The sequence below is a fragment of the Python bivittatus genome, unplaced genomic scaffold (assembly GCF_059951505.1).
Source record: "Python bivittatus isolate LINGU-HERP-01145 unplaced genomic scaffold, Pbiv_v1 ctg000690_np1212, whole genome shotgun sequence".
Classification (NCBI taxonomy): Eukaryota; Metazoa; Chordata; class Lepidosauria; order Squamata; family Pythonidae; genus Python; species Python bivittatus.
Window position 1 is genome coordinate 10,063,793 of NW_028277096.1, and position 27,673 is coordinate 10,091,465.

The following is a 27,673-nucleotide window of genomic DNA, read 5'->3' on the forward strand; positions in this document are numbered from 1 at the left end:
CTTATGATGGGTCCTCATAGTTGCAGCCGTTGCAGCGTCCCCATGGTCACATGATTGCCTTTGCGACGTTCCCTGCCAGCTTCCGACAAGCAAAGTCAATGGGGAAGCCGGCAGCAGGCAGCAAATGGTGATCATGTGACTGCGGGGAGACTGCGACCACATGGGATCCGCCTAATGACAATTGGGATTGCAGGAACTGCCGTCGTAAGTCGGCACGGCCATGCAACATCGTGCCTTATGATGTGTTGCTCAGCAACAAAGTCCCCAGTCCCAATTACCATCGGTAAGCGAGGACTACCTGTAATCATTTAAATAGAAATATAGCTGATTTACCTAAAGTGAAGACAACAACACCCTTGCGAAGATGAAAGATTATAAACTTGTCTGCCTCCTTTACCACCTTCTCAGCAGATCCTAAGATGACAGTCCCATGTCAAAGTTCTGTAAAGCAGGAAATGCAATCACCCTAACAGAGACACTACACACGCTTCTTTCAAGCAGCCTTTACAAAAATTAACACTCACAGCAAACTCACAGTGTGCAACACACTGAATTGCTGGCTTCTCTGTTGAAGAACTAAGATTCAACAGCTATTATTTTGAAGTCTTCGCAGTTGGGGCCGGCCCTACCGTTGAGTGTGAGGCAGCCATTTTAGGAAGCAGCTGGTGGGTGGCCTGAAGGGAGAATTGCCAACAACAGTTCTCTCCATCGAAGGACAGGCCTATAATGTCAGTTACCTCTCCTAAGTGAAACAGAGGATGTTTTTTCCTGTGCTGGTATTCAAGGAACAAGCCAGTCCAGCTGAATATAGACCTGGGATGTGCCATACTGGCTTTTGCCTCAGATAGATAATGTTTGGGGCCACACCTCTTCCCCCAAAGCGATAACCATGCGCCTGTTTTATCCAAAAATAGAAGTATAAGATCAGGGCTACAACATTCTGATGGCCATGAAATGGCAGCAAAAAGATTCTTTGCTGCCATCTGGTGGCCATCTTGATTTTTGCAGCCCAGATCTGGGAGTCTTATGCAGGAGCATTACTGTTTCTCGACCTTGGCAACTTTAAGATGTGTGGACTTCAAGTCCCAGAATTCCCCAGCCAGCATGGCTGGCTGGGGAATTCTGGGACTTGAAGTCCACACTTCTTAAAGTTGCCAAGGTTGAGAAACACTGAGCTAAAGAGATGTGCAGCGCAGTGGTGCAGGTGTTGGACTAGAAGTGGGGAGACCCTGTTTCTAGTCCACCCTCAGCCAGTCATGGAAGCCCATTGGGCCAGTGAGTCTCTCTCAGCTCAACCTACCTCACAGGGTTGTTGTTGTGGGGAAAAATGGGAGGAAGGAGTGCAATGTATGCCCCACTGAGCTCCAGAATGAAAGGTGGGATATAAATTAAATCTATCATCAATAAAACAGCTGTTTCAGAGCCCTGAAAAAGAAGTAAAATTAAGACAGGTTCACATGCTGTGTTAAGCCAAAATATCTGGTTACTGAGTACAGAAGCTGCCATCTTACCCAAATTTATGTGCAGCGCTTAGATTTACTGTGTCATCTCAACCTTGCAGAAATCAGAATTTTAACCATGACAAGCCTTGGTTACAAATACTAGTAATTCATTCACTGAATTTTTTAGCTCAACGTGCTTTGTGAACACAGCTTTCCTGTGTGGTCAACATTTATGAACGAACACCTCACTTTCCCTCAAGGTTACAGCGTTTTCCAGATATTAGCCGGGTATGATAGAGATGGAAGTCCCTACACAGTTGGAGGAGGACACCTGATGGGGAAGGCTGATCCAGGTCATGGAAATACAGCAAATTGGCTAGATAAATGTGTAAAAATATTTATGCCTCCCTTCAAAGCTGTTAAGACCTCCTTACAGGTTGTCCAGGACACTGTACTGGAATGTGGGAAAGACCTTGGAAACGGGGCCCAGAGACACTGCCCAGGGAACGGTCAGATAAGAGAGGGCATAGCCCACAGCTGTAGAGTGGGCAGGGCAAGAGGCTCAGAAGAGACCCTTCCTAATTTCTCAGGGTGTAAAAAAGACAGAATTGTAAAGGGGAAGAATTGTACTTTCAGACTTGCAAGATTCTGTGAATGTAGCCTTACAATAAAGTAGAATTAGCTCATCTGGTCATGTTTCCTGTCTGGTCCACCTGGTAAGTCTGACAGACACACATTAAAAAGGAATGGGGCTTCAACTGTAAGGATGCTTTGGCCATCTTGACTTTTTTGACCCTTCCTCTGTAGACATGCCCACCTCCTTCACCTTCTCATTTGGCAGTTTCAAGAGGCCTAAGGACCGATAGATCACTCTGTGACAGCTGATCACCCTGTTCAACCATACCTGTTACCCAAGGACATGGGATATCCCTTGGGATGAGCCTAAAAAGAAAAGCAAATGTAGCCACGGGACTAATAGGAAAAACAAAATTCACAATCTCTAGTTTTACAAGAGCTGCCTCAGTATGGCACTTTCCAGATGTTTTCGTAGGGCATTCTGGTATGGCCCTAGATGGAGGAAGCCAATTTACAAAATAGCTGGCCATTTTCCAAGATCCCCTGGAGACGAGAGAGAAACAAGTACATTTTAACATTTGTAAAAGAAAAAAAACTGTGGCTGCTGTTTAAACCTGTGGCTGCATTTGGATCTAGTCTTATGGGAGTATCCTGCAGACGTGCAAATTGAGTGTCATCGTTGCAGATGATATGATTGTATCCTCTTCTCCAAGAAAACAGTGAGATGATGGTCCTCTGTTTTTAACAAATATAAAACCAAACTATTAAAACCAAACACCTGTAAAATGCCGAGGAGGAAGAAAGGCGACCGTCTTCAAATAAAATCAGATGTATTTGAATATAGGGGTCATTTTGCTACTGGAAACTGAACACACTTTAAATCTGGACACTTACATCCAGAGGGAATGGGTCCTACCGTGGCCACTCCAAAGGATGATTTGTTGGTCTTTACCTTCTGATTTTTAGGTATTAACAAAAGTGGGAAAAGCAATTGGAATATATAGGAGGGTTAAAAAGAGAAATGGATAAAAGTCCTGTTGTCACAAGCCCACCAGCCACTTCTTCCCCAACATATTCTGGGAATGAGTCCCCAAATCTATGAAGTGCACTCCTTTTCTTGCACTTCATTACCAGTGCAACATGGTGACGCTAAAAAAACGAGGAAAAGTCCCCCAAGGATCCCAGCAATTCTAGCAGTGGACGTTCTACTTGGCTCTGCCAGAAAAGGACAGCAATCCAGATATAACACGGATCAGATTTCAGCCTCCTGCTCTGAAACTACCTGAATGACTATAAAAGTGAACAATGTCCTAGTCATTATAGTCCTGCCTGTGCAGTGGCAAATACATACTGCTGAATCACACCGCCTTTTCAAGGGCCTTTATTTATTCAAAACAAAAACTGGTAATAAAAAAAAAATGACAATGTGGAATATGAACACTGTATTATATAAAAGCACCTTTCAAGCATCCCCCCTGCCAAATGACATATATTACATGGTTGGATGTTGAATCATTTTTTTTTTTTTTTTGCGTAGAAACCTGCACTGAACCACTCTATATATTCTGTTCCCTTCTTTTCCCCATTTCTACCACCCACCAGATTGCAGATTTGCCTTCCTTAACGCTAGTCAAATTCTATTCATCACTGACTTTGTTTAGGTCATTGAAAAGTAATTTTAAGTTCTACATACAATGGGAACACCTTTTATACACAAGCTGGTACCTAGCACTAAATGTCAGGGGAATCGAATGACTCAGTCCTATATCCACAGTTAGCTGTGAGCAAGCCTCAGTAGCCCCAAAGGAGCTTCCTTCTGAAGAAAAACAAGATTTGTCCCAATAGAAGAGAATATATGAAGTCCCTCTTTTTAACAAAAAGAAATAAGTCAGTAATAAATAAATAAAAAGTAGCATCTCCCTTGAGTTGAGCTGGACTGTTAGTCACTAACTAGACACATCTGTATCATTTTCTTGGCAATAACACTAAAGTGACTTACAGTTGCTTTCTTCTGGGATTTTATTTATTTGTCTGTTTGCTTTTTTGCTTAAGACTAGTCTACAGCACTGGAGCGTCCAAGTGGCCTTTTATCCCCATACTAACTTGGTTTAACCCTCCTTAACTTTTTCAAGCTTACTCAAAGGCAGCTGGGTGCTACCACCTGTCATGATAATAATTAACATGAAAAATATTTTTGTTCAGCTACAACGCCTTCTCATCCTGATAAAAACCTTTCCCAGAACCTCTGTTTTGAAGGCAAACTACCTTTGGGACCACTGTAGTGAATTCTTTCAATTAATAAAAAGGAGAAGAAAAAAAAATTTAAGCATAGCACAGAATGCATTGAAACTCCAGATTTTCCTAAACTCCAACTACCATCAGCCCTGGCCTGGATGGCTAATAGAGAGGGTTGCTGGGAGTTGTACTTCAATAATACATGGAGGTCCACATGTTCACATGTTGTCCAGTCCTGATAAAACCTTATCCTTTTTTTGGCGGGGGCGGGGGGGGGGGGTTAAGAGTCCATCTATTCAAAGTTGCAGAAGATTAAACCTGCAGGTACTTATGCTTCAGTATAGTTGCAAATCTGTAAATTATTGCTCTAATATAAATAGAAAAAATACCTAAGTAACAAGTAGCCAAGCAACCTGTGTGTCTGCTAGCTCAATGAGTTCTCCAGAGCAACGCAGGTTTTTCTGCTCTCCTTTCTTAGCTCCTCCTCCTGAAACCCAAGCTGGACTGGACAACCCTTAAAATGCAAGATGCTAGAAGTTGAACTCTAATCCCAGCATCTGTCCCGGTCAACTTGGTTTAGCAACATTCCCTACCCTTGCAAGGAGTTCAAACAGAGGAGAAAGCATAATCACTTTCAACCGAAAACTACACTTGCCCATCTTGGAAAAGTTGTTGTTGTTTCTTTAATAATGCAGAGAGAACATTGAACTCAGCAACTTAACCTGCCTTATTTCTGCTGATTGTATAACTTGGCTGGAAAGTCTATGCACTGTGATACTTCATCACAATCTGAGTTGGATTTTGGAGTAATGTCTGTTTTGATTATTGATTGATTATGCAGCATTAAGCCAGATAGACCTTGCCCAGGATGATCTGTCCCCAGCCTAGCCCTTCAGGTGTCCCAATGGTGCATCCGTCATGGGTGTAATCAAGTCCATCCGCCTTGCTGCTGGTCGCCCTCTTCTTCTCTTTCCTCCCCCCATTCCCCCCATTATGGACCTCTCAAGGGAGCTGGGTCCTTGCATAATGGCATATGAATTTCATTAGGCAGCTGGTGACAAAGGGGAGATGTGATGCCTTACAAACAAAAGGGTCTCCAGAGCACAACAGTACTTCCCTCCCCCCCCCCAGGGCAAAAACACTGCTCAGTAGCAACATGAGAAAGGCTGAAATCACTGTTTAAAATGTGAGTATAAGGCACACACTCATTGCAACTCTTGATTTTGGTTTCTGGGTGTATTTGGCCACTTTGTGTACTGTAGCAAAGTTTAAAAACTAGGTAACGTCCTTATACATACATTTGATCCTTCAATCCTGCACATCCAAAGTGTTTTAAAAAAAATCAACTGCTTTTGGCCACATTTCCCTCCCCCACCTGGAAAGACAAGCGATTAACCTTTTGCTGCTCTAAGTGCCTTTGCTGTCTCATCTCTTCCAGCTTCGCTCAGCATTCTCTTCCAGAGCGTCCAAAGAATATGCTATTTTCCCAGCCCAAGATGCCAGCTCACTCTGACCCTCTGCCTATCCTTAGAGCACAAATCATCCCTACTAAAAAGTTAAATATTGCACACCTGAAACACATTTTGTCCAGAAGCAGGCAGAAGACACATTTGTCCTGAGGAACCACCATAAAAACCAGCACACATAAAAAGAAGAAACCCTACATTCAGAAAAAACAATGTCAAAATGACAGACTAGAGAATGCATCATATAGCAGATGTCACCATGCTAGGATAAAAGATTTGTGGAGGTCTGCCCTGGATCTGTCCAAAGTGTCTAGTGTGGGGACCTGCTCTGAAAAATATATTGTATCTGGATCATAAACTAACTGCACACTGAGACTGAGCAGTGCTTCAGATTTAACTCCAAAATGATGCTTTGGGATATGCAGCAGGAGTGAGAACGTAGCACTTGTCTGTGACTCTTTAAAGTAGCCACAACTTTTGCCAAGGCCACATAGTAGGTACAAGGGGGAGCCGTGAGATTCCAGGAAAAGACATGGGTGCTTTAAAGTGCTGTAGGCAAATGTTATATCTGTACTCCAGTAACCTCTGCAGCAACTTTTTGGAACCAAATCTGAAGTGCTGCAAAGCCCAAGTACATAGACATATTTGCAGGAGATCACATGGATACAAGTCAATGAGAAGACACCATTCCAGTATGAAGACTTTGGACGGGTACTGAGGAAGTTCAGTTTCTTACAGTTGGTATGGACATGGAAGTCTATGAATTTCTCCTGAAAAAAAGCAAAACACAGCTTTAACCAGCTTTATTTGTGACAGCATCTAATCCCGAAACAACTTAAGCAACAACTTAAAGTTTTGTTTTGTTTTTTAATGTGGCTGTGTTTATTCATCCTGTTAAGCCATAAGCCATTCTGGCTTAGTGGGTTAAATCTGTGGGCGTGCAAAGTGGATGCCCTCCACCTCATCTTTGTGCTTTGCACAGTGAAGGCAATGGGCTTTGTGAAGAGTCAAGATAAAGCCAATCTACCACAGTCATGGTTCTCCTGCCTTAAAGAAAATGAGTTCATGAAGCCCAGAAGCTTTGTTGGATGAACTTTACCACCACAGCAGCAGCCCCAGCTAAAAGGGGGGCACCTCAGCACTTCACAGAGCTGCTTCATGGGGAGGTGGGCTTTAAGATTCATCCATGCAAAGCATGCCATGAAGCTCTGACTCCCCTCAGAGTTTTAAAAAGGAGGAGGAGACTGACAGAGCTTTTGGCCTGCTTCATGTGCCATAATGTTCTTTGCTTATGTGAATGTGCGATGCAGCAACATCCATAGGGGAAGCGGGGGGGGTGTCAAAATCTGCAAGATGATGGGCGCGCTGCAGCCTCCAGATTTTGATGCCCTTGTAGACCTCCTAGTGAAATTTAAACCTATCCATTATAGCTTACCGATAGCTCCTTACCTGTCACAATGGTTTATTCAACAAATTGTGGTTCAAAAGTCTGGCTTGACTTGGAAACAATGTCTGAATCCAGCTACCCTGGTTGCTAAAGCTGTTGTTTAAGGTTTTGTATGATATGGGAAGCCAATCAGTTGCAGCATGCCTTTGATTATTATGGGAACCCAGCCATTGTCTCCCATGGCTAATAATATAAGTAAAGTATCAGGAATTCTCCAGACCACTTTTGCATCTACAGTAACCTTCTTAACTCAGTCATGGGTCATCCAAGCATTATAATCATTTACTCTGTACATGGAAACACTATTGCTCATTATCATGGTTCCAATTAGCAAATGCCAAGAACAGTGCGTGCTGGCCTTCTCAGACTTGATGCCCTCCAAAATTATTTGATGACTACTTCCATAATCCCCATCCATCCTAATTTGAGGTTATGGAAGTGGTAGTCCAGCAAATCTTGAGACTGCCAGATTTGGGAAGACTGTTCTACACAAACACAAGTAACCGGTATGAAAAAGAGTTGCTTTGCTGGATCAGACCAACGGCCCCATTGAGTGGCTGCCTGCATCCTTTTGGGAAGCCCAAAGTAAAACACAGAGATAATAGCCACTGTCCAGAGTGGCCTCTAACAATTGGTATTTGGAGGCAGACATCTCTGAACAAAAAATATCCATTTAGAGATCACAACTACGAGATATAGATAAAATCCTTCTCCCCCATGAATGGCTCTAATTAACTTTAAAATTATTTTATTCACCAGACCTTTCACTTCATTTCTCATCTGGATATAATTTCTTTTGTAATTATGGCAAGATGGGAATGACTTGAAACAAACTTTGACGAGTACAAAGGAAAATAACTACTTTCTTTGTTGCTCCTAAACAGACTTTCCCAGCCGTACCTTCCAGCACAGCATCACAGCAGATGGCAGAGGGCACCAGCATCTTCTGAGTGGTCACAGTTGTGCACATTCCAGCGGATATGAGAGCAACGCAGGAGAGATGTTTCATCTCCTTTGCACTTGAGGTTATCCAGGAAGATGTATCCTTTGCCCTGACCGTACTGGGCTTCTCCAAAGGCCGCCAAGGCACTTCCACAGCCGAGCTGCTGGCATACCACCTTCACGTCCTTGAGGTCCCAAGCATCATCGCACACCGTCCCCCACTGGGACAGGTAGAACATCTCCACCCGGCCTTCACAGCGGTGGCTGCCATTGACCAGCCTCAGAAAACCTGAACATTGGGGGAGGATGGAACGAAAGACACGGTGTCATAACAATGGACAAAACTGGGAGTTTCCTCCCAATCTTGACCTTAATCCTATACATGCTCAGAGTTACTCCAAAAAGGACGTAATCCAGTGCAGCTCTAAATAAGTCACAGCTTTGAAGGCACCACTTTCCACTAAAGTGGGTGATCCTCTTCCATATTTGCATCGTTCAAACGCTCCTTAGGCAGAGATGCACTGGCCTTATTGGAAGCTAATATTTGTTCTTGCATTTTCAGTATCTAGAAATAAATCATGTTCAATTTGAGTACCCAGAGTTAATTCAGAAACACACCTTTGATGCAGCTCTCCAATGCATTGCCTTAAAGCAACAGGGCAAGAAATGGGAATGTAGTTATCTTGCCCTAAACCATCATATTAATTTTCCTTTCTGGTCCAGAAGGGTCTGAATAGACCATGCAAAGGCAGTGGTAGAAAAAGAGGTTTCTGATACTTGTTAGGATAGTGCTGGTCCCCGTGAAATGACCTAAAACCACCTCGGTATGCAGTGACCCAACGTTGCCTCCTAAACCGGAAGCAATTCAACTACATTGGGATGAATCAAACAGCTGTGATGGATCAAGTCAAAGATCTACTTAGTCTCCTTCCACCATGGCCTGGGGGAGTCCAAAAGCAGGATATGAGCACCCTAGCACCTTTCTCCTAGTATTTTTTGGCTGCTAAACCTGGAAGGCAACCTGATTGTCAGGTTAAAAATAAACACTGCATTCACACAGCAACCTTAGCCAGGTCCATCTGAACCTATCAGCTCCATATCCACATGCTGTGTTTGGATAAGTTATAACGTTTGTCGGTACATGTGTGTATGGCTTAGCTTGTTGTACAAACACAACCCATTGGATCAATCTGTGATTCAGCATATTGGGAGAACCCCCAAAATACCTTAATTCAGCAACCAGATTATACCTGTTCAGTGCAGGCAGCCACTCTCCCCCCACTAAACATTTCCATAGTTGAATAATAAGCACTGCTGTGTAAAAAAAAAAAAAAGTTCTTCCTTTTGCTGGTCTAGAATATCCCACCATTCACTTCTCTGGATGGTCTCCTCGCCCGGTGTAGAACGTTTTCTCCCCCTGGGTACTTTCGCTAGAAAACATGTATAATTTTATACACTATCATTTTTCTCCTTAAGCTAAGAGGAACATCATGTGCTAAGAGCAGCTGCGGTCTACGTACCATCTTTGGGACGAACAGTGGTTGAAGTTGTGGTCGCAAAAGTATCTTCTTGCAAGGAAGCTCCTGGTTCTTCTGCACCTGGGATCCAGGAAAAAGCTTAGGGGCACTGACTATCAAAGAGGAACACCACAAATGCACGTTCAATTAGTCAATCTCGAGATACAGTACGTTTCTTTGCTTTTAAGGGCATCTTTTAGCCCAGTCCTACATAGGGCTGGTGTCCAATGCATCTGCAGATATCTCCTCTGGGACCTATCACACTCCCCAACTTGCCTGGTTTTATTGTTAACTTTTTAATTCAACAGTAACAATAAATTGGAACCAGGCCCTGCAAAGCTCTAAACTCCAGCACTACTCTGATTTGCAAATTTGCCTCTGGTCTCTACACAAGCCCCCTAGCCTTTTCCCAAAAGTAAAAACAGTGAATGGCTGCAGCTGAGTGCTTTCTTCTGAAGCCCAATGATCCAGAAAAAGATAATAATAATAATTGAAGGTAAACTGAGGCAGCAGGAAACAGTCTGAGATGCTATAAGGGTTGCCTGGAGCATCCTTACCAGTTTGCTTTTGGTAAATGACTGTTTTGTAATTGGCCATAGCAATCAAGAAACCATTCTGGCAATTAGCAAGTAGGAGCACCCATAATATGGTCTCAAAATTTCACATAACTTCTCTGGTCTGAGCATTTACATTTTCCCAAACAGCAAATGAAAGGCAGAATATAAGCCACATTTTTCCAGGGACAACAGCTGAAACAGGGTTTGCAATCCACTTCACACACACACACACACACACACACACACACAAATATACATACATACACATTTTGCAGGGAGGTGAGCAAAGAATAAAATGTGCCTTGTACACACTCTGAGATTTCACTTCTGGAGCAGCTAATAGGAGGCGTCAATCATGATGAATCTTGACACTTGCATCTCTCACCTCTGCAGATGACACCAGCATCTTCGTGATGCCCACAATTATGCTCTCCCCATCCCAGGTTAAAGCAGTCGGCCAAATCAGTCTCTGTGCCAGTGCAATCCACGTTGTCCAGAAGGATGGGCCCAGTGCCGTAGCCAAAGTAGCCCAGCACAGTAGCCCCAATGGCCGAGCCACAGCCCACTTGGCGGCATGCTACCTGTGCGTTGGGGTAATCCCAGTCATCATCACAAACAGTCCCCCAGAGGTCCCCATAAAGGACTTCCACCCGACCTTGGCAGCTGCTGTTCCCATTCGCCAGTCGTATGCCGCCACCTGCTGGTCAGAGTGGGAGGAAGAAGATGCTGAACGGACATTACACATGACGATTTCCAGAGTTGCATTTAATTTGGAACTTTGCGATAAATACCACATCCAGGATCCACCCGGACTGGCTCTGAGTTTGCTTTTAGAAAGGTGCCAATATCACTCATCTGAGACTCCAGAAACACCTCGGTGGTCACAAATGTCAGCTTTGTGTAGGTCACCTTGTGGAAGAACAGGCTGCTTAGAAAAATTGAAGGCACCTATGTTGCCTTCTATCTTCCCCTCCCATTTTAGCCTTCTCCCCAGTGTCAGCACGGCAGAGTTGCCCATCAAGCTGCAACCTTGACACAGTTGTGGGAGGAGATGGGAGGAGACGTGTGTTTTGGAGCTCTGCGGCCACCAGCAAACTAGAGTACCGCAGCCAATGAAAAAAGGTGTTTTTCCTTCAGAAGGAGTGGATGGTCCAAAAGAGAAGAAAGGGAAGTATAGCAGTCCAACAAGACAAAGCACAATGTACAAAAGGTGCAAGAGCTCTAACATGCTGGCCGTTAAGAGAAAAAGAACAAGAAATCTCAGAAAGAGGGGACTTACAGGCTTAAGAAAGAAATGTTGGTGCATACTAGTAATAGTATAGAGCTGTGTTTCTCAACCTTGGCAGCTTTCAGATGTGTGGACTTGAACTCCCAGAATTCCCCAGCCAGCAAGGCTGACTGGGGAATTCTGGGAGTTCACGTCCACACATCTGAAAGCTGCCAAGGTTGAGAAACACTGGTATAGAGCGTAGCATATAGGTAATTATAATAGAGTAATAGGTAACAGAGTAGTAGGTAATAGTAATAGAGTATATAACTGAATAGTAATACTATAGAATATGGTATTACTATTATAGGATATAATACCATACATTACTATGGTATAGAATAATTGTCATAGTAATACAGTAGTAATTATCATAGAAATAGCATAGACTTATTAGTAATAGTATAGACCTAACAGTAATAGAACAGAGTACAGGAAGCACTCACATATCACTTTGATATGTTTGTTTTTACAAAATAAAACTTCTCCCCAACCCTTATAGGAGGATATAAAGAAATCCACCTGTCCAGGGTTCAGTGCTTTTGTCTCACTTGAGTCTGGGTCAGTCTAATGGGGCATGGTTTAAAAAAGAACTTGTGACCCACCTAGAGCAGGCGTCATCAACCTTCCCAGCATGCTATATCACTGCATGATGGCACCTGGTTTTTGGAACATCATCCCCCAGGAGATCAGACTGGCCCCAACCCTGTTGGCCTTTTGTAAGATCTTAAAAACTTGGTTTTGTCTCCGGGCCTGGGGGTCAGGAGGTGGGACTAAGCCCATGTCTTGGTTATGCTAACTTGTAACTGTTGGGTTTCTTTTTACTCCGGCTGCTGCTTTATGTGTGCGGTTTTAGTTTTTACTTAAGGTTTTAGGTTATACTTTGTTAACACTATGGAGCATGAACACAGCACCTGTCTGTGACACAGTAAAGCAGTTGCATCTCTTTCCAGGACTATGTAGCTGTAGCAGAAGCTTCTCTGCAAAATCTACATCAGCTGTATAAGCCTAGGAAAAGACATAGCTGCTTTAATGTGTTGTACTGAATTCCCATGTGTTCCAAAGCACTTTGTCCCATTTAAATCCAAAGCATTGCAAAGCTTTAATACAAACCCATTGTATTTTTAAACATGTTGCAGTTTGGGGGATATGAGTGGCACAGGAAGCAGAAGTCTCTATCAATTCCTGCCTCTGATGCTTTTTTATTGTAATGGCATGTGGGAATGACCTTGGGAGACAGGAGGAAGAACCACAGCCTAGACAATGGTCTGATCAATGAAATCTGAGGCTGAAGGAAGAGGGCTGGAGGAAACATCTCAGAAGGGACCCTCCCTAGTTTTTGGGAGAGCAGAAGTAAAGGAGGGAAGAGGTGCTTTCACACTTGCAAGATCTGTTACTGTAACCTTATAATAAAGGTAGTGTTAGCACTCCTGGTTGCTGCTTCTTGTCTCAAAGACCTGACATCTACTCTTTCTAAGCCAGTGGAATGTCGGGTGGAAAAAAGATATAAATGGATTCAGGACATCTGTCTGTCCATCAACAGGATAGCCCGCCCAAAACAGACCAGAATGGGATCAAATTTGGCATGGGTGGAAAAGCTGGCAAAAGGAAAACTGAGTTCAAAAACGAGGTGGACCCAGCTTAGGATCTTATGGGAGAAACACCTGGCCAACAGCTGGGAATGTGGCTCACTGTTCTTCTCAAAGCCTCCTTCCCGCCTCCTTTCTGGTCTCATGATCCAGAGCAAAACACAGGCAGTTCGCCCTGTGCTTCCCAATGGATACATACACACAGACACACAGAGATGCAACACACAGAGTCACGGCATGTTACTTCGTTACACAGAAAAAAAATAGGGCTGCCTCTTTGGGCCACCGCTAATCAAGGGGTTGGAAAGAATTCCAGAAGCCCCGCTCTGCGTTCTTTCCCTGGCTTATTCATATCATCCAAGCTAATCCCAGGACTTTTCCTGCGTGGTTTTCTACCAGCTGTCATTCCATCGGATGAAAGAGAATTCGCTTTTGAGATTTCTTTCAGAGAAGGGGATTTCACTGAAATCTCATGCTGTCAGCCTATTTAGTTACTAGGTGGCGGAATCCTATTGTTCACTGTATAACCATCTCTCAGGACTCTGCTGGGAGGAACAAAAATGTCAAGACAGCTGTGATCATGTGATTGAAGTCCCGCCCCTTTTTACATCTGCCAGGGGCCATATAAAAAGGGTAGGGCTTCAATCGCCATCTTGACTTTTTTAACCCCCCCACCCCAATAGATTCCCCTGCTGGGTTTCCTTCCTTTAATTCAGTCCCAGGGGAAGACATCATGAGTGAATTCTTTCCATGGGGTTGAAAAAAGGATTGGAGAACTTCTTTTCCAGGATGAATCACACACCTAACTTTTTTGCTCAGAAATGTGATGGAAAATTACAAAAGGCCGCTTGTGTCTAGCTCTGATCCATGCTATAATATTTGCCTAGCATTCCTGCCTTGTTTCTAGCTACAAAGACTATACAAACTTACTTTTTTCCAACAGAAGAAGGGCTGAAGTCATCGCCATCTCAGTTTCAGTGGTGGGCAGATTCTTATCCTCAGTGACTGCAAAGGCATGCGATTGTGAGAACATTCCCACCCCGTTGTCTATATGAAATCAGGAAGGTGCTGTTCTCTATTGTTTCAACCAGTTTACAGAATCACAGTTGGAAGAGAACTCAAAGATGATCTAATCCAGTGTTTCTCAGCCTTGGCGACTTTAAGATATGTGGACTTCAACTCCCAGAATTCCCCAGCTGGGGAATTCTGGGAGTTGGTCCACATATCTTAAAGTCGCCAAGGCTGAGAAACACTGATCTAATCTGACCTCTCTCCAACCTCATGAAGGAAATCCACAACTACAGTAGCCCTCCAGCCTCTGCTTAAAAACTTACACTGAAGGAGTCCAGACCCTGTGGTCAAGGCAGCCTGATCCACTATGAAATAGTTTGGATTGCTAGGAAGTTATTTAAAAAACCCTTTTCTTGAGTTTAAACCCCTTTCTCTGAGTTGAAATCCATCAGGCTCCTACCTTCTGACAATGGGATTGATTGAGTTTCTTGATTATTATCTGAACAGGTTAATTAATCCAATGAAATACATATTGTTTCTCCAAGCTCAAGATTCCCCAACTCCTTCAGTCTTGCCTTCAATCTCCCACCAGTTCAAATCACCCATCCTAGGCCCTTTCCAGTTGTCAGCATTCTTCTGAAATCACGATGCCCAGAACTGATCACAATCTTCCAGGCATTGCCTTAGCAAAGATTAAATCACCAGGTTCTCAATAGGCTCCAGGAGTTGGCTCTCAATGTTCAAGAAGAGCATCTGAGTTTTGCCACTATTTGATCAAACTCTTCAAAAGCCCTCCCTGAAAAAATGATAACCCTGATGTGGATACTTCTCCAAAGCAAAATAAATACCCCTGACCCTCTAGCCTAGAGGCCCAAACACTGAAGCCACAGAGCTACATGCACTGTCATCCAAAACTTGGGGGGAGGCCCACAGTGCCTTCCAAATTGCCCCTAAATTGTAACTGTTAATGTTTCCAAAGGGTAAAATTAAGAATAATTTAAATTAAACTATGAAGATAAAATTTAGGTTTTCCCTAAGTCTTACCTATTTCTTGATCTATCAGGGGCATCTGTGGGGATATTGGAGGGTGGGTGGGTAAAAAAGTCAAGATGGCAGCCATGACTATATTGTCAAAGCCACCAACTTTTTTAACCGAACCCTGCAGACACCCCCGGATCCTATTACTTCTTGGAATGTGGCCTTTGGCAGTCTGCTCAGAGGCCAAACGTGGCCCTGGCCCCAAGATTTAGCCTTCCTGCAATCAACCTACTCCCTTTTTCAGTACATCACTGGTAGCATCTGGCCTACCTTGGTAGTCTTCCTCAGTATGTTGCCCTCCAGATATGTTGCTCTAAAACGTCTTCCCCCAGCATGGGAAGACATGACAGCCACATTAGAAGAGTCTGATTTAGCTCACATTCCCTCCCCTCCAATTCTGTGACTTATGGAGAGTGAAATTATAGACAACATGCACCCTCTTACCCGTGACTGTATCGGTGTATGATTCTTTGTAGTCCTGTACCACTGATGTGGTGATTGGCAAAATGGTTGTTTTTATCCCTAGCCCTGGAGAGACACAACAGCAAGAAAGGTTGGCCATGTCAAGTCAATGTGCCAGTAACACATTTTCAGCTAGTTGTCTGCTGGGAACTTAATTCCATCAATCCTTTCTGGTAAACTGTATGTACTGTATTTTGCCCATTAAAATATTAAATGAAAAGCAATTGATGGGTACTGCAATTATTTCTAATAATTCTAACAATAAGTAAAAAGGCAATGAAGATCCTGAAGCTTTGTGTCCTTGAACCTAGCCTCTGGAAATCTTATAGTACAATCCTCTGTATGCCTAACAAGATTACACAAATTAACTAACCACATCTTAGCCTAGCAAGTTGGGTGAATCCAGCTGTGTGATCAATGCATGGTTCAGTGTGCAAGTGAAGCCAGAAAATTGTGTCTATTGATGGCTGATTTGTCTGAATGCCAAGCTTCTAGGAATTGCCTAGCAGGGCAAGCTACTGTATATAAACAGGGAGCAAACCTGACCCTCGCTAGCACTGATGATGTTACCTAGTCAGGTAATGAAATGTCTGCAAGCAAACAACCAAGCTCAGAGAACCCCAAAGACTCCACAGTTCAACCCTGAGCTACCTATATTCTCTTCTACTTTCCCCTTACACTAAGGCTGCATTCACATGATATCTTAAAGAACAAAGAAAAGTTCTGAAGGACACACTTGCTGTCATTTTAATCTATTCTTGTGGCTCATTAACTAGTTAAAACTAGTTAAACCCTCAGCACGTCATTGGACATTTTGAGATGTATAAAAAACAGAATTGAAATCTACTTACTTTCCTATTTCAGCTTCCATTGGCTATGGCCTATTCTCTTCCCCCAGTCCCGCCAAAACATTTCAATAAGGCTAAGGCCTATCTGACCTTGAAACATCCTGTTTTAATTCAAAACAGCAGTTCTAAGGTTGGAATATCCTGCTTCAAGATCAGGCCACTTGTAGTACATTTACAACAGCCATTCGAAGAAGAGGACAGGATCTTCCAAGCTTGGGTCATGTTGACGGTTTGCACACCCCTTCTTTATAGTGCTAAAGTTCAAAATATCTGTACACCTACAGAGAGCCTGCCTTGCCTAGATGGCTGAAATGTCTTTTCCAAGTTGCTCACCAGAGCAGATGACCCCAGCATCCTCATGGTGACCACAGTTATGGATGCCCCAGCCAAGGCTGAAGCAGGCTGAGAGATGTGGCTCGTTCCCATCGCAATTCACATTGTCTAGGAGGATGCGCCCTGTGCCATAGCCAAAGTAGGCATTGGTCCTGTAGGCTACAGCATGGCCACAGTCCATCTGCTTGCATACCACACTGGCGTCCTGAAGCTCCCATTCATCATCACACACAGTGCCCCAGTTTCCTTTGTAGAATATCTCCACGCGGCCTTGGCAGGAGTTAGCCCCATTCACCAGCCGGATTCTGCCATCGCCTGAAAGAGACCAGAGGATCACAGTAACAACCTGCCTTGCTATGTTTATTACTCTTGAGAGTGACAATGAGTTCTTCTTAGAAAAGAGGTAGAGATGCCTACTTAAAAAAACAAGAAGCCTTGCCCGAAATAACCCCCACTGCATGAGGCCACCATTACGCAACCTTTCAATTTTCTCCTCTGCCACGGTTGTATTTTTCTGATAAGAAAAAAAAACGGCAGTAGCAGCGAATGGAAGACATGATCATCTGAACTCTTTCACCCCGTGCTTTAAAATTCCATAAACAAGGCAGAGAATTGCAATGGCTATTTAGTACTTGCAGGAAAAAGTTATTATAGCTACCAGACACCGCTCTATCTGAGCCTAAGTAGATATATCTGAAATAAATGAATATTTCTCCCTGGCTTCTATTTTCCTCCCTTTCCAATGCTGTCTGCCATATGCTGCCTGTTAGATTATAAGGCCCTTGAGACAGATATCCTGTTCCTTCCTTTTCCATGTATACACTTGCAAAAATAAATAAGTGAGCAAGCTAAAGATGATTTCTTAAGTAAATCTAGAAAGCACTTACTTTTCCTATCTTGTAATGAGACTGTGATCGTTTTGCTGGCGGGGCCTTTTGCTGATTGTGTGGGTAGCAGTTCTGAAAAGACAGATAAAACTGACGCATGAAGGTCAGGAAAACTATAGAATCACTATACCAACATCATGTCCATGTGCCGCTCCCACATCTCCTCTGTACATGCAAGGCCCTATAATTTCTATTTTAAATTATAGTTGGCCAACTTGATGGATTTAACCAGCCTTCCCAAACTTGTGCCTCCAGATGTGTTAGGATTCCGAGAACCTGTAGCCTTGGTACATCTGAAAGACACCAGCTGAGGAAGATTGATATTTTTTTAAAAAACCTGGAAAAAAGAAGTTCAGTTACATGCTCCCCTTAGAAATAGTATTTCATCCATAGGCAATGTTACTATTACTGTTTATTCTGGTGACATCCAGACTCTCAACTGACATATCCGGTATCTCAAGGGTAGACAATGTGATGCTCATGTCACACATTGCCTGGAGATACATCTCATGGTGGCACCAGGCTCCCCATCTGTCCTCTTCCTCCTCCCTGAAAAAAAATTAATCCTGCTGTGGTCAATTCTCCAAAACATCCCCTGCAGTCCAGGGCCCCCAAAACTGAGTCTACAGGGCTGCATATGCTCTGTCAGTCAAATGTTGGGGGACCCCACAGTGCCCTCTAAAAAATGCTTCCAAATTATAATGATTAATATTACCAAAGGACCAAATTAAGGCCACGTAATTTAGATTACATTAACCTAATTTAATATTTAAATAAAATCAAAGTTTTTGCCAGAGGCCTAGCTACTTCTACGCCTTGGATCCAATTAGTAGTCCCCAGGCAGGGTACTCTGGGGCCAAATGCAGCTCTTGCTCTACAGTTGTATTGCCGCTTTGGCCTTTTTACAATCGAAATCATCATCTCCTTTAATTAAAGCATAGCATTAGAAGGGATAATTCAGCGGGAGGCTTGCATATTGTAAAGCAAAGCCACATGCCACGCATCTTCCTCGTTTCCATTAATGTCTCTTGCTTGATCTAAAAATATGTCAAAGGTAAGTGTAGATGATAGAGAGCATCCTGGAGGACTAGAGTGGATGGCATGAAGCAACACCCCTTCATACAATAATCAAAAGGAGTTTTCAGCTAAATGGAAGAGACACTGCTTCCAGCAGTGCTTAAGAGAAGTTAAAATGTCCCTTTGCACCTTACTTACTTCAAGAAAAGGGGATTAAATTAGCAATAAAAAAGTGCCCCATCAAAGGATAAACCAAAGAGGCACTTGCCCTTTAAAGCCTCCATAGCCACAGTCACTCAGGTCACAGAACTAAATAGCAGTTCTGTTTTCATGTTGCCTAGCAACCATGCAACTAAGGCTTCTCCCAGTCCTCCTTCTAAACTAGAGTGAGCAACCCTTGCCCACATGCTCCAGCCTCTCATTTCTATCTCCCCCCACCCCTCACTCCCCAGATCGCACCACTAAAATACAATGCAATACTGATCTCTTTTTCAGGAGTGGTGGGGAATGGGTGCAGATTGACTGTGAGCTATCCTGCTCCTATCCCCAATGGTAAACACCATAAAAAAGCAAAACAGGGAAGGCAAAAAAAGATTCAGCCAGATGTAATTGAGTCAACTGTTGGCCTCTTGCAGCCATTCAGAAGAATGGGAGGCAGAATTGTGTTGGAACCAAACTTTGCATGCTGCTAGTGACCGTCAGGGGCAATAGCTATAGAAGGACTCTGCATTTTGAATTCCTTTCCTTGTCTGAAAGACTTACTTTGCATGTCTCTATGTAACCTACCTCCTATCCTTAGGACTTTCATCACTTCCCTCTTCTCCCAGTTCAATCCTTTCTCTTCTATCTCTGACCTGTGCAGATCAGATACTGTACTTATAAAAGGGAGGAGAGCACCCTACAGACGTTTAGCTGTAAACAGTAATTCAGGTTGTCCTATCACCTTGTGTGTGTGTGTACACACATGCTGCCTTTAAGTCAGTTTTTGACTTCTGGCAACTGCCTGGATGGGTCCCTGCAGTTTTCTTGGCAAGGTTTTTCAGAAGTAGTTTGCTATTGCCTCCTTCCCAGGGCTGGGAGAGAGTGACAGGCCCAAGGTCACCCAGCCAGCTTTGCACCTAAGGCAGAACTAGAACTCATGGTCTCCTGGTTTCTAGCCTGGTGCCTTAATCGCTACATCAAACTGGCTTTCCCTGTTGCCATGGTATTTCCTAAAAAAAGCTTACCATTGTTTCTTTCCCACAAGCATCACCCTGGAGAATATTTTCGTACAAAAGTTATACCCCTAACGTCAGTGTTTCTCTTTCCGTGCAATCATTCCAACCAACTGTGCCCCTCAAAAGTTGCCCACCCTGTACAATGTCAGCTGTCCTGATCAGTTTAGTGTGTTCTGATCTCCTTTTGTACCACATCTGCTCCTGATCTGCTCCAAGCAGCTGTTTCAAAATGTTCTGAACATAGGATTCTCCTTTGCTACTAAAGCTACTGTTACTCATCCACCCTTTTAATCAAGGCTTCATCTTTTTTTCTTATCCATTAATTGATGAAAGACCAGGCAGAGCCAGCTGTATTTTCTTTAATGAGGACATGGTAGGAGGAGAGCCGTGTCAGTCTACAGTAGCCAAAATCAAGAGGCTGGTAGCACCTTTTCTGACTAACAAATTTTATTAAAAGGCATATGCTTCCCATATGCCTTTTAATAACATTTGATACTTGGGACATATGCTCCCAGACTCCTGCTGATTCTTGAATGAGGGTGCAAGTCCTAGTTCGGAGCATTCCCTTTCATGAGGTGGTAAGGAAAATACAGCATTCCAGCCAGTGATGGGCCAACAGATTTCTTGTTTACTGATTCCCTGAAACTGCAGAAATGGTGAAATCGTCAAGCTTTTGACTGGCCAAAGAGTACAAAGTTGACAGCACATGCTCTCCCCGCCACTTCCAGCCTTGAAACGAACAGAGGATTATCTGTTGAGGATCTAGTTTAAAGAGGCAGACCAGATTCATGTAATACACTAAGCCAAAATCAAATCCACATTATGGCTTGGTGCAACGCATGGCATTTCTGATGGTGACAGTGGTATTCCCGTTCAAGGGATATATAACTGCCTCCACCAGTTCTGGCTTTCAAACATGACTTGAATAATCTTCTCGTAGTAATTTCTGGGCTTTTTTTTTTTTTTAAATTAGGTAATGATTGCATGTCTACTAAATTACACCCACTCTGGGTGGCTTTAGGAACCCCAGAAGGGAAGTTTGTGGGCTGTAGGTGGCCTCTGGACCACACGTGTTGCAACTCTTTTTGCAGAATCAGATGAAGACAGAAGAGAGGACTCAAATCTTGCTCGACTATGAACTTTGGGCTGATGCTTATTTCTCATCCTAAGATTCTGGTCCTTTCAGATTGTCTGTGAGGTTTCAAAAAGGGGAGAACACTACATGTAGCACCATGATCTCCTGAAGGAAAGTTAGTTTAGACATGCCACAAATGTTCAATCAATAAACAAATCAGGTTGACTTGAAGGGTCCACTTTAACACCCATCCCTTCCCCACCACCACTGCAATCCATCAGGCCCAAACCTTTGTACCATTACACGTGACGGCCACATCTTCATAGTGGTAGCAGTTGTGGATGCCCCATCCATGGCTGCTGCACTCACTGAGGGCTGCCTCTCTGCCTTTGCAGTCCACATTGTCTAGAAAAATGGGCCCGTGCCCTCTGCCAAAGGAAAGGGTCGGTGGCATGGCGATGGCATGGCTACAACCGAGTTGGCGGCACACCACATTGGCATCCACAATGTCCCAGTCGTCGTCACACACTGTGCCCCAGGTATTGTTGTAGAAGATCTCCACACGTCCCTGGCACCGGGTGCGTCCGTTGACTAGCCGTACCTCTGGAAGAAAGAGGGCAGCTCCACTGTTCTGAACAACTCAAGAAGAATGGCTTCAGTGGGGGAGGAACAGCTGCATTACGGCTGGAGAGCAACTAAGATAGGGCTAGGCAAATCATCTGGGGCTAATTTTACATACTGGAGTTCAAAGTCCAAAAGGTGCCCTGGTTCAGCATAAAGAAGTGAGTGGGGCCAGGACAAAAATTATATTTGATTTAATTTAAATAATTTATTCTTAAATAAGAATAATTAAAGCATGGGGAAAAAAATTCCACTGTGGAACTTCCCAGTCTCAAAATGGGCCATTCTGAGTATTCTGAAAGTAGCTGGACCTCAGAACAAGCTCATTGCAGGGTTGGAATATTCTGTGGCAGAATATTTTGCACAGCCCTACTCATTAAATACAGTTAATCTAATTATTCTCTGCATACTGAAGATTTCCCCCTTTTTGTTCCATTCAACTAGTTACACTGGGAGCGGGTCTTGGCTTTTGAGACATCCATTCAAATCTTTCAGGGCTGTCATTCAAGAATATGAAGGGCTATATTCCATCGTGAGGCATCATGCTGTGCACCCTTGGACTAAGGGAAAGCAAATATGCTAAAATGAAAAGGTCTCTGGAGTATAGCTATGGTCCATTAAATATGCAAACTCAGACACAGCCCACCAAAGGAAAGAATTATGATGGCTGCTAGGATTAAAACCATCAACCCCAAGCTCTGTGGATCACTATTTCTTCTGGTGAACTATCAGGGCTACAGGCTGAGTATTTCTCTAAGCAATGGTTTCTCTGGCCTGGCTCATCCATCCAGACTGGGCACCATCTGTTCTCAGTTATAACCTGCTGTGTTATAATTCTCAGTAATGTTCTCTGGTTCTCATCTTGCACCTCTGATTCCTTACTTTCACATATGGTTTCTAGTCCTTGGTTTCCAGTTTCAACCTGATGATTTCCTACATTCAATGTCACTCAAAGCATTTTCTCAGCTGGCCTTGGGTCTGGGCCTCTACAATTGCCCAACCTCAAGTGATGGCAATTGTCAACTAGGAGGAAAATACACTTAGCTTGTTCTTGTGCCCAACCACAGCTTAAAGTACAAAAATCCTCAAAGGGAACTTTTGGGATATGCAACTAAGGAGGATCATTGGCTCCTGTTTTATGTCCAGCTGTTATTGCCGACACTGACATGGTGCCTGCTAACTTTAGGTGTACATTGTGTCCATTATGAATTAGTTGGGCTCAGATGCAATGAACCATCACCTTCTTGCTAAGGGTCAATTCTCACTAAGGTAATCATAGCCCCTATGTTACAGAAGATTGCTTTCCGTTTGAAGAGTTTTCCATTCTGAGCCCAGTTTCAAGATAAAGAACCATCAGAAGGCAATTTTAAACACCTGGTTACCAGGTTGAGCTTTAACTACACAAGACAACTGTTTACAGTCCTCCCTGAGATGTATTTCAGTTTGAATTACTGTAACTATTTCCTAATTGGCACTTACATAGTTAAACTAGCATTTATTCATTTGATCCAAATTCCTGTGCTTTCAGTGACAATCCATACAGTACATTCTTCAGATTAGAAATTGACAAAAGGTGATTGATTGATGATTGATGATTGATTGATTATGTAACATCAGATTGTGTTGACTCTTAGTCATTACGTAGGTAGATTTTCTTCAGGATTGGCAGAAGGTCTTAACATGGAATTTATTGATCAAAGTTGCCTGTGAAGTCTAATAAAGAGCTTTAAAGCAGGTGGAGAGGAAGCAGGGAGACAAGAGTTCCCAGAAACAGCAAATGGCAAATTCACCCCCACCTCCATCATGACTAGCGAGTTCCAGGTTGCAAATGTTAAAATGGAAAGTTTGCTGTTTTAGTTGCCAAGCAGGAAGAAAATCAGATGTCTGAAGAATGATGTTGTGGGGAACAGAGCAGGAAGGGGATGGCAGTGATGCTAGATCAGCACAAATGCCAGATATGGAAGTGCCATTAAACTCTATACATATCTCCATATAACACAGTCTCACCTGGAATGGCCATTGGTGCAGCCCCAGTGCTGCCAGCTGAAACAGAAAAAATAAATAAATAAAAGTTCGAGACAAGTGAATTATATCCCCATTTCAGGAGAATGAACCTGGACAGCCTGCCTTCTCCATCTGGTGACCTTCAGGTGTGTTGAGACTTGAAACAGTCTGGATAACCATTTGTCTAAAATACTTTAGCACAGTGTTTCTCAACCTTGGCAACTTTAAGCTTTGTGGACTTCATTCCCCAGCCAGGGGAATTCTGGGAGTTGAAGTCCACACAGCTTAAAGTTGCCAAGGTTGAGAAACACTGCTTTAGCAAATCCTCCACCAAGCAGGGGATTGCAGTATAAGAGCTCTGAGGTCCCTTCCAACTCTTTGATTCTATGACTCAAATCCCAAAATTCCCATCCTCCATGATGAAAAAGGAATTCAGCGAGCTGTTTATCCCAACGCAGTGGAAAGTAGCAAGACTGAGTTGGAGAATTCTGGGAGCTGAAGTCCATACATCTTAGTCTGAAAAACACAGGTCTACACAGTGCTGGAGTTCAGATGTTATTTAGTGCTGAAATAAGCAGTCTTTTAATGGTCAAGGACCAGGTTTATCCCTGGGGACATCTAAGAGCCAGAAAGTGAGCAAGACTAGGTTTTGCAGGGATATGTTAGGGTTTTTCTTTGCTTTCTAACTGTGATATTCTTATTTTAGGGCTTACACTATTGTTTTCATATTATGTCTGATCTCCGCATGATAGGAAATTATGCTGTCAGTTTACTGCAATGATGGTCAGAGTAGGCTCTGTGGGCTGCAAAAAGGGGACCTTGAGCAAACGTTGACCACCTCCGGTCTAGTGCCAAAACTGAGCAAACAATTTTCTTCTATTCACAAGCACTGGTTGCACTACGCTCAAGAAAAGTTGCGTAGCATTGAATATGGCTGAAGTCAACAGCAGGCCTGGCCTAATTCAAGGGCACATACACACTCGCTTTCTCAGTTTCTTAAGCTTCTCCCTGTTAGGATGAGAAGGGCAATTTCCCCTCTATTCCAGCCTGGAAAGATTGCTCTCCCCCATTCTTCCAAACAGCTGTTTGTTGGGTGGGAAGCAATAACATCTACATGGAGAAGAACAAGATACTGGCATACAATTGCATTTGATTCACATTTGGCTGAAATTTGGGGAACCAAAGTCTATCATATCTACAGAGCAGCAGGAGGGAAAGCCTGTTTCACATCAACTGGCACCCGCCTAGTTCAAAGTCCTCATGATCTGCCATACAGGTACATCAAGGGCCCAGTTCCACCATTAAGCAGCCAAGATTTGAGTGCCACACTCCCTGGAGGAGAGAAGTAGGTTTATGATTCTGTGCCTATTCAAGATCACACAACACAGATTAGATGTTTGAGATTTGCATATTCATTTGCAGGGTCCAACTCTGAACTTTGGTCCAAATCTAAATTTAGACATTGCAGTTGGGAATTTCATATAAAAGTGAAAATTGAAATCTGTTTTCTACCCTTGAAAGCAGTAAGGGAAGCAAGGGGGTGAGGGCGGTCAACAATGTGAATTTGATTTCTTTGGGATGATACAGCATTACAGAACGAAGGCACGGTTGTTGTTTGCAAATATAGAAAGAGGGCTTAAATGAAGGAGGATGTTTATTTGTTTGTTTATTTACTAAATTTATATGCCACCCATCTCCTCCAGAGGGTGACTCTGGGCAGCTCGCAGTTAGAGTAAAACCCAAAAACAATTTAAAAAATAAATACCCACATTAATTAATTTTAATTAATTAATTAAAAGTCTGTGTGTGTGTGTGTGTGTGTGTGTGTGTGTGTGTGTGTGTAAAGACTTCAAAAAGAAGATTTTCATCATCATGTGGAGGAAAAGGACATGGATTAAAGGACATGGAGGCAGGGAAGGATTTTTGCCCCTTGCTCTCCTTGGAGAATTCCCAGATGAAACAGCTACCGCAGGAAAAAGGTATATCTTTTCATATATATAGATATACCTTTCTAAAATCCTATGGTAATAGCAGATAATGCAGATGCTCCACTTAATCCATGAAAACTTTCATCATGTAGCATTCACCGGACACCCCTGATAGTATCATTGATATCAACTGTGCAAAGACTTTGCACCAAGGAGCTGAAAATCAACACATTAAATATAGGGGCTACAACCGAGTTATGGAAAGGGGAGGAAATGTGGCAGAGGCTCATTGTAAGCAAATACAGTTATGCATTTTCATTTTAACCACACCAGTCTCAAGGAGAAAAGTGAATTGACTTGAAAATAGATGAATCTTGGGTTGGTCTCCCCAAAACACCCCATCTGGTAGCCAAATCGCCCTTCTCGGCTACCAGATGGGGAAAGGCACCATTAATTACGCCAGTTTGTCACAGCTCCATCCAGCAATGACCTGAAGAAGGGTTTTCCTGGGGATACCCCTGCTATGGGATTCCCTCCCTTCGTGATATGGCAACCCCTACAATGCAGGTTTGCCACTGGTTACTAAAAGCTTGAGCATGAAACTGAGCAACTCAGGGAGGCAGTGAAGGACAGGAAGACCTGGCGCAATATGGTTCATGGGGTCACGAAGAGTCGGACACGACTTAACGACTGAACAACAACAACACTAAAAGCTTATTTGTTTATTTATTATTTTATTTATTTGTTCAGGCTGCCCAACTCCAAGGAGAATCATCTATTTCGGCAAGCCTACTTGGACACTGATATATAGTACTGGTTTTACAAATGCAGGATACATTCCAGCAGTGTTTCTCAACCTCGGCAACCTGAAGACGTGTGGACTTCAGCTCCCAGAATTCCCCAGCCAGCCATGCTGGCTGGGGAATTCTGGGAGTTGAAGTCCACACGTCTTCAAGTTGCCGAGGTTGAGAAACACTGCTTTACAGTACCTTTGTTTTTTCACTTTGTGAATTTTCTTTCGGATATTTATCTATTTACAAAGTTTGTATGCTGTCGATTCTCATAACTCTAGATGGCTTGTTATTTGCATAAGAAGAAGCAGAGGAGGAGGAAAAGGAGGGGGAGAGGCAACTCACCTGTTAGTAAAAGGAAGAAGAATGGAGGCAGTGTTGGCAGGATCAGTAAGGCAGGTGGTGGCTTCTGATCTTTCTTCCTGTAACCTGGCCAAGGTCCAAAGTTCATTTCTGCTTCTTGCAGGATGAAGTAGAAGATTTTCCGTGTCCTCCCAAGGAATGTCTGCCAAGCCACACCAGGAAGAGGGAAAAACAGTGCAGGGGCAGCCTTCTCTCATCATGTCAAAGACATGCAACTTGGCATGGTAGAGAAATTTATGAAGGTTGTGTTTTAATGCAAATTAGCCCAGTTTAATTTCCTTATACAGCAGCCTTCCCCAACCTGGAACCCCCTGGTTTTTATCAGTTTCTGGGAGTCACAGGTGGTATGGCAGTGATGTGGTGACACTGTTGTAAGCCAGGGTTTCTCAACCTTGGCTACTTGATGTGTGGGTAAAAGAAGTGGGCAGCCTTTGGGTTAGAGCAGTGTTTCTCAATCTTAGCAATTTTAAGTTGTGTGGACTTCAGCTCCCAGAATTCCCCAGCCAGCTGGCTGAGGAATTCTGGGAGCTGAAGTCCACACATCTTAAAATTGCTAAAGTTGAGAAACACTGCTCTAACCCAAAGCCTGCCCACCTCATCTTACCCTCTTAACCTCCATTATCCAGCCTCACAAGGACTGTTTGAGAAAGTACAAGAGAATTAAATCTCCCCCCACCTACACATTCACACAGACATTTCTCCATTCTTGAATTCTGCACACTGGCAGACGGATGGCATCTGAGAATGAAAAATAATCTACTTCATCAGTGTGCGTGTGTTTGAATGCTCTATTCATCCATCACACTGCCAAGCTCCTTTGCGAATAATGTTGACTTTTGTCCTGCGGGGCCCTGAGCTGCCTTTCCCTCTTCTGCTGGTCACTGAGAAAGACTGAGCGATGGCAGACGAGCCGGCTTCAAGCCAGCAGCATGAACCTTTCCTGGCTAAAGGAAAGTGTGTGGCTTGGCCTCAGGTTTTCTACTTTTCACCACCACCCCTCTTCAGAACTGCAATAGGAGAGGAAGATCTCCACCCCGTTG

The 27,673-nt window shown here is 43.4% G+C and overlaps 1 protein-coding gene across 1 annotated transcript; it reads right to left on the reverse strand.

Moving 5' to 3' along the window:
• Positions 1 to 8,072: 8,072 nt before the first annotated feature.
• Positions 8,073 to 26,721, reverse strand: SSC4D (scavenger receptor cysteine rich family member with 4 domains). The gene is made up of 10 exons (XM_088152561.1): positions 26,616 to 26,721; positions 23,555 to 23,590; positions 21,224 to 21,529; positions 17,618 to 17,689; positions 16,731 to 17,045; positions 15,532 to 15,615; positions 13,969 to 14,043; positions 10,568 to 10,882; positions 9,629 to 9,706; positions 8,073 to 8,397 (listed from the first exon to the last, which is right to left on the reverse strand). The coding sequence occupies exons 1-10, from the start codon at positions 26,719 to 26,721 to the stop codon at positions 8,081 to 8,083; spliced, it is 1,704 nt and encodes a 567-aa protein (XP_088008687.1). The 3' UTR covers positions 8,073 to 8,080.
• Between the last annotated feature and the right edge of the window lie 952 nt (positions 26,722 to 27,673).

Coding starts and splice junctions, on each gene's coding strand:
- SSC4D (XM_088152561.1), bottom strand. CDS start 26,721: ATGAACTTTGGACCTTGGCCAGGTTACAGGAAGAAAGATCAGAAGCCA. Junction 21,530..23,554: donor TGCACCAATGGCCATTCCAG/GTGAGACTGTGT, acceptor TCTTTCTTCCAG/AGGTACGGCTAGTCAACGGA. Junction 8,398..9,628: donor CACTGTTCGTCCCAAAGATG/GTACGTAGACCG, acceptor CCCAATGTTCAG/GTTTTCTGAGGCTGGTCAAT.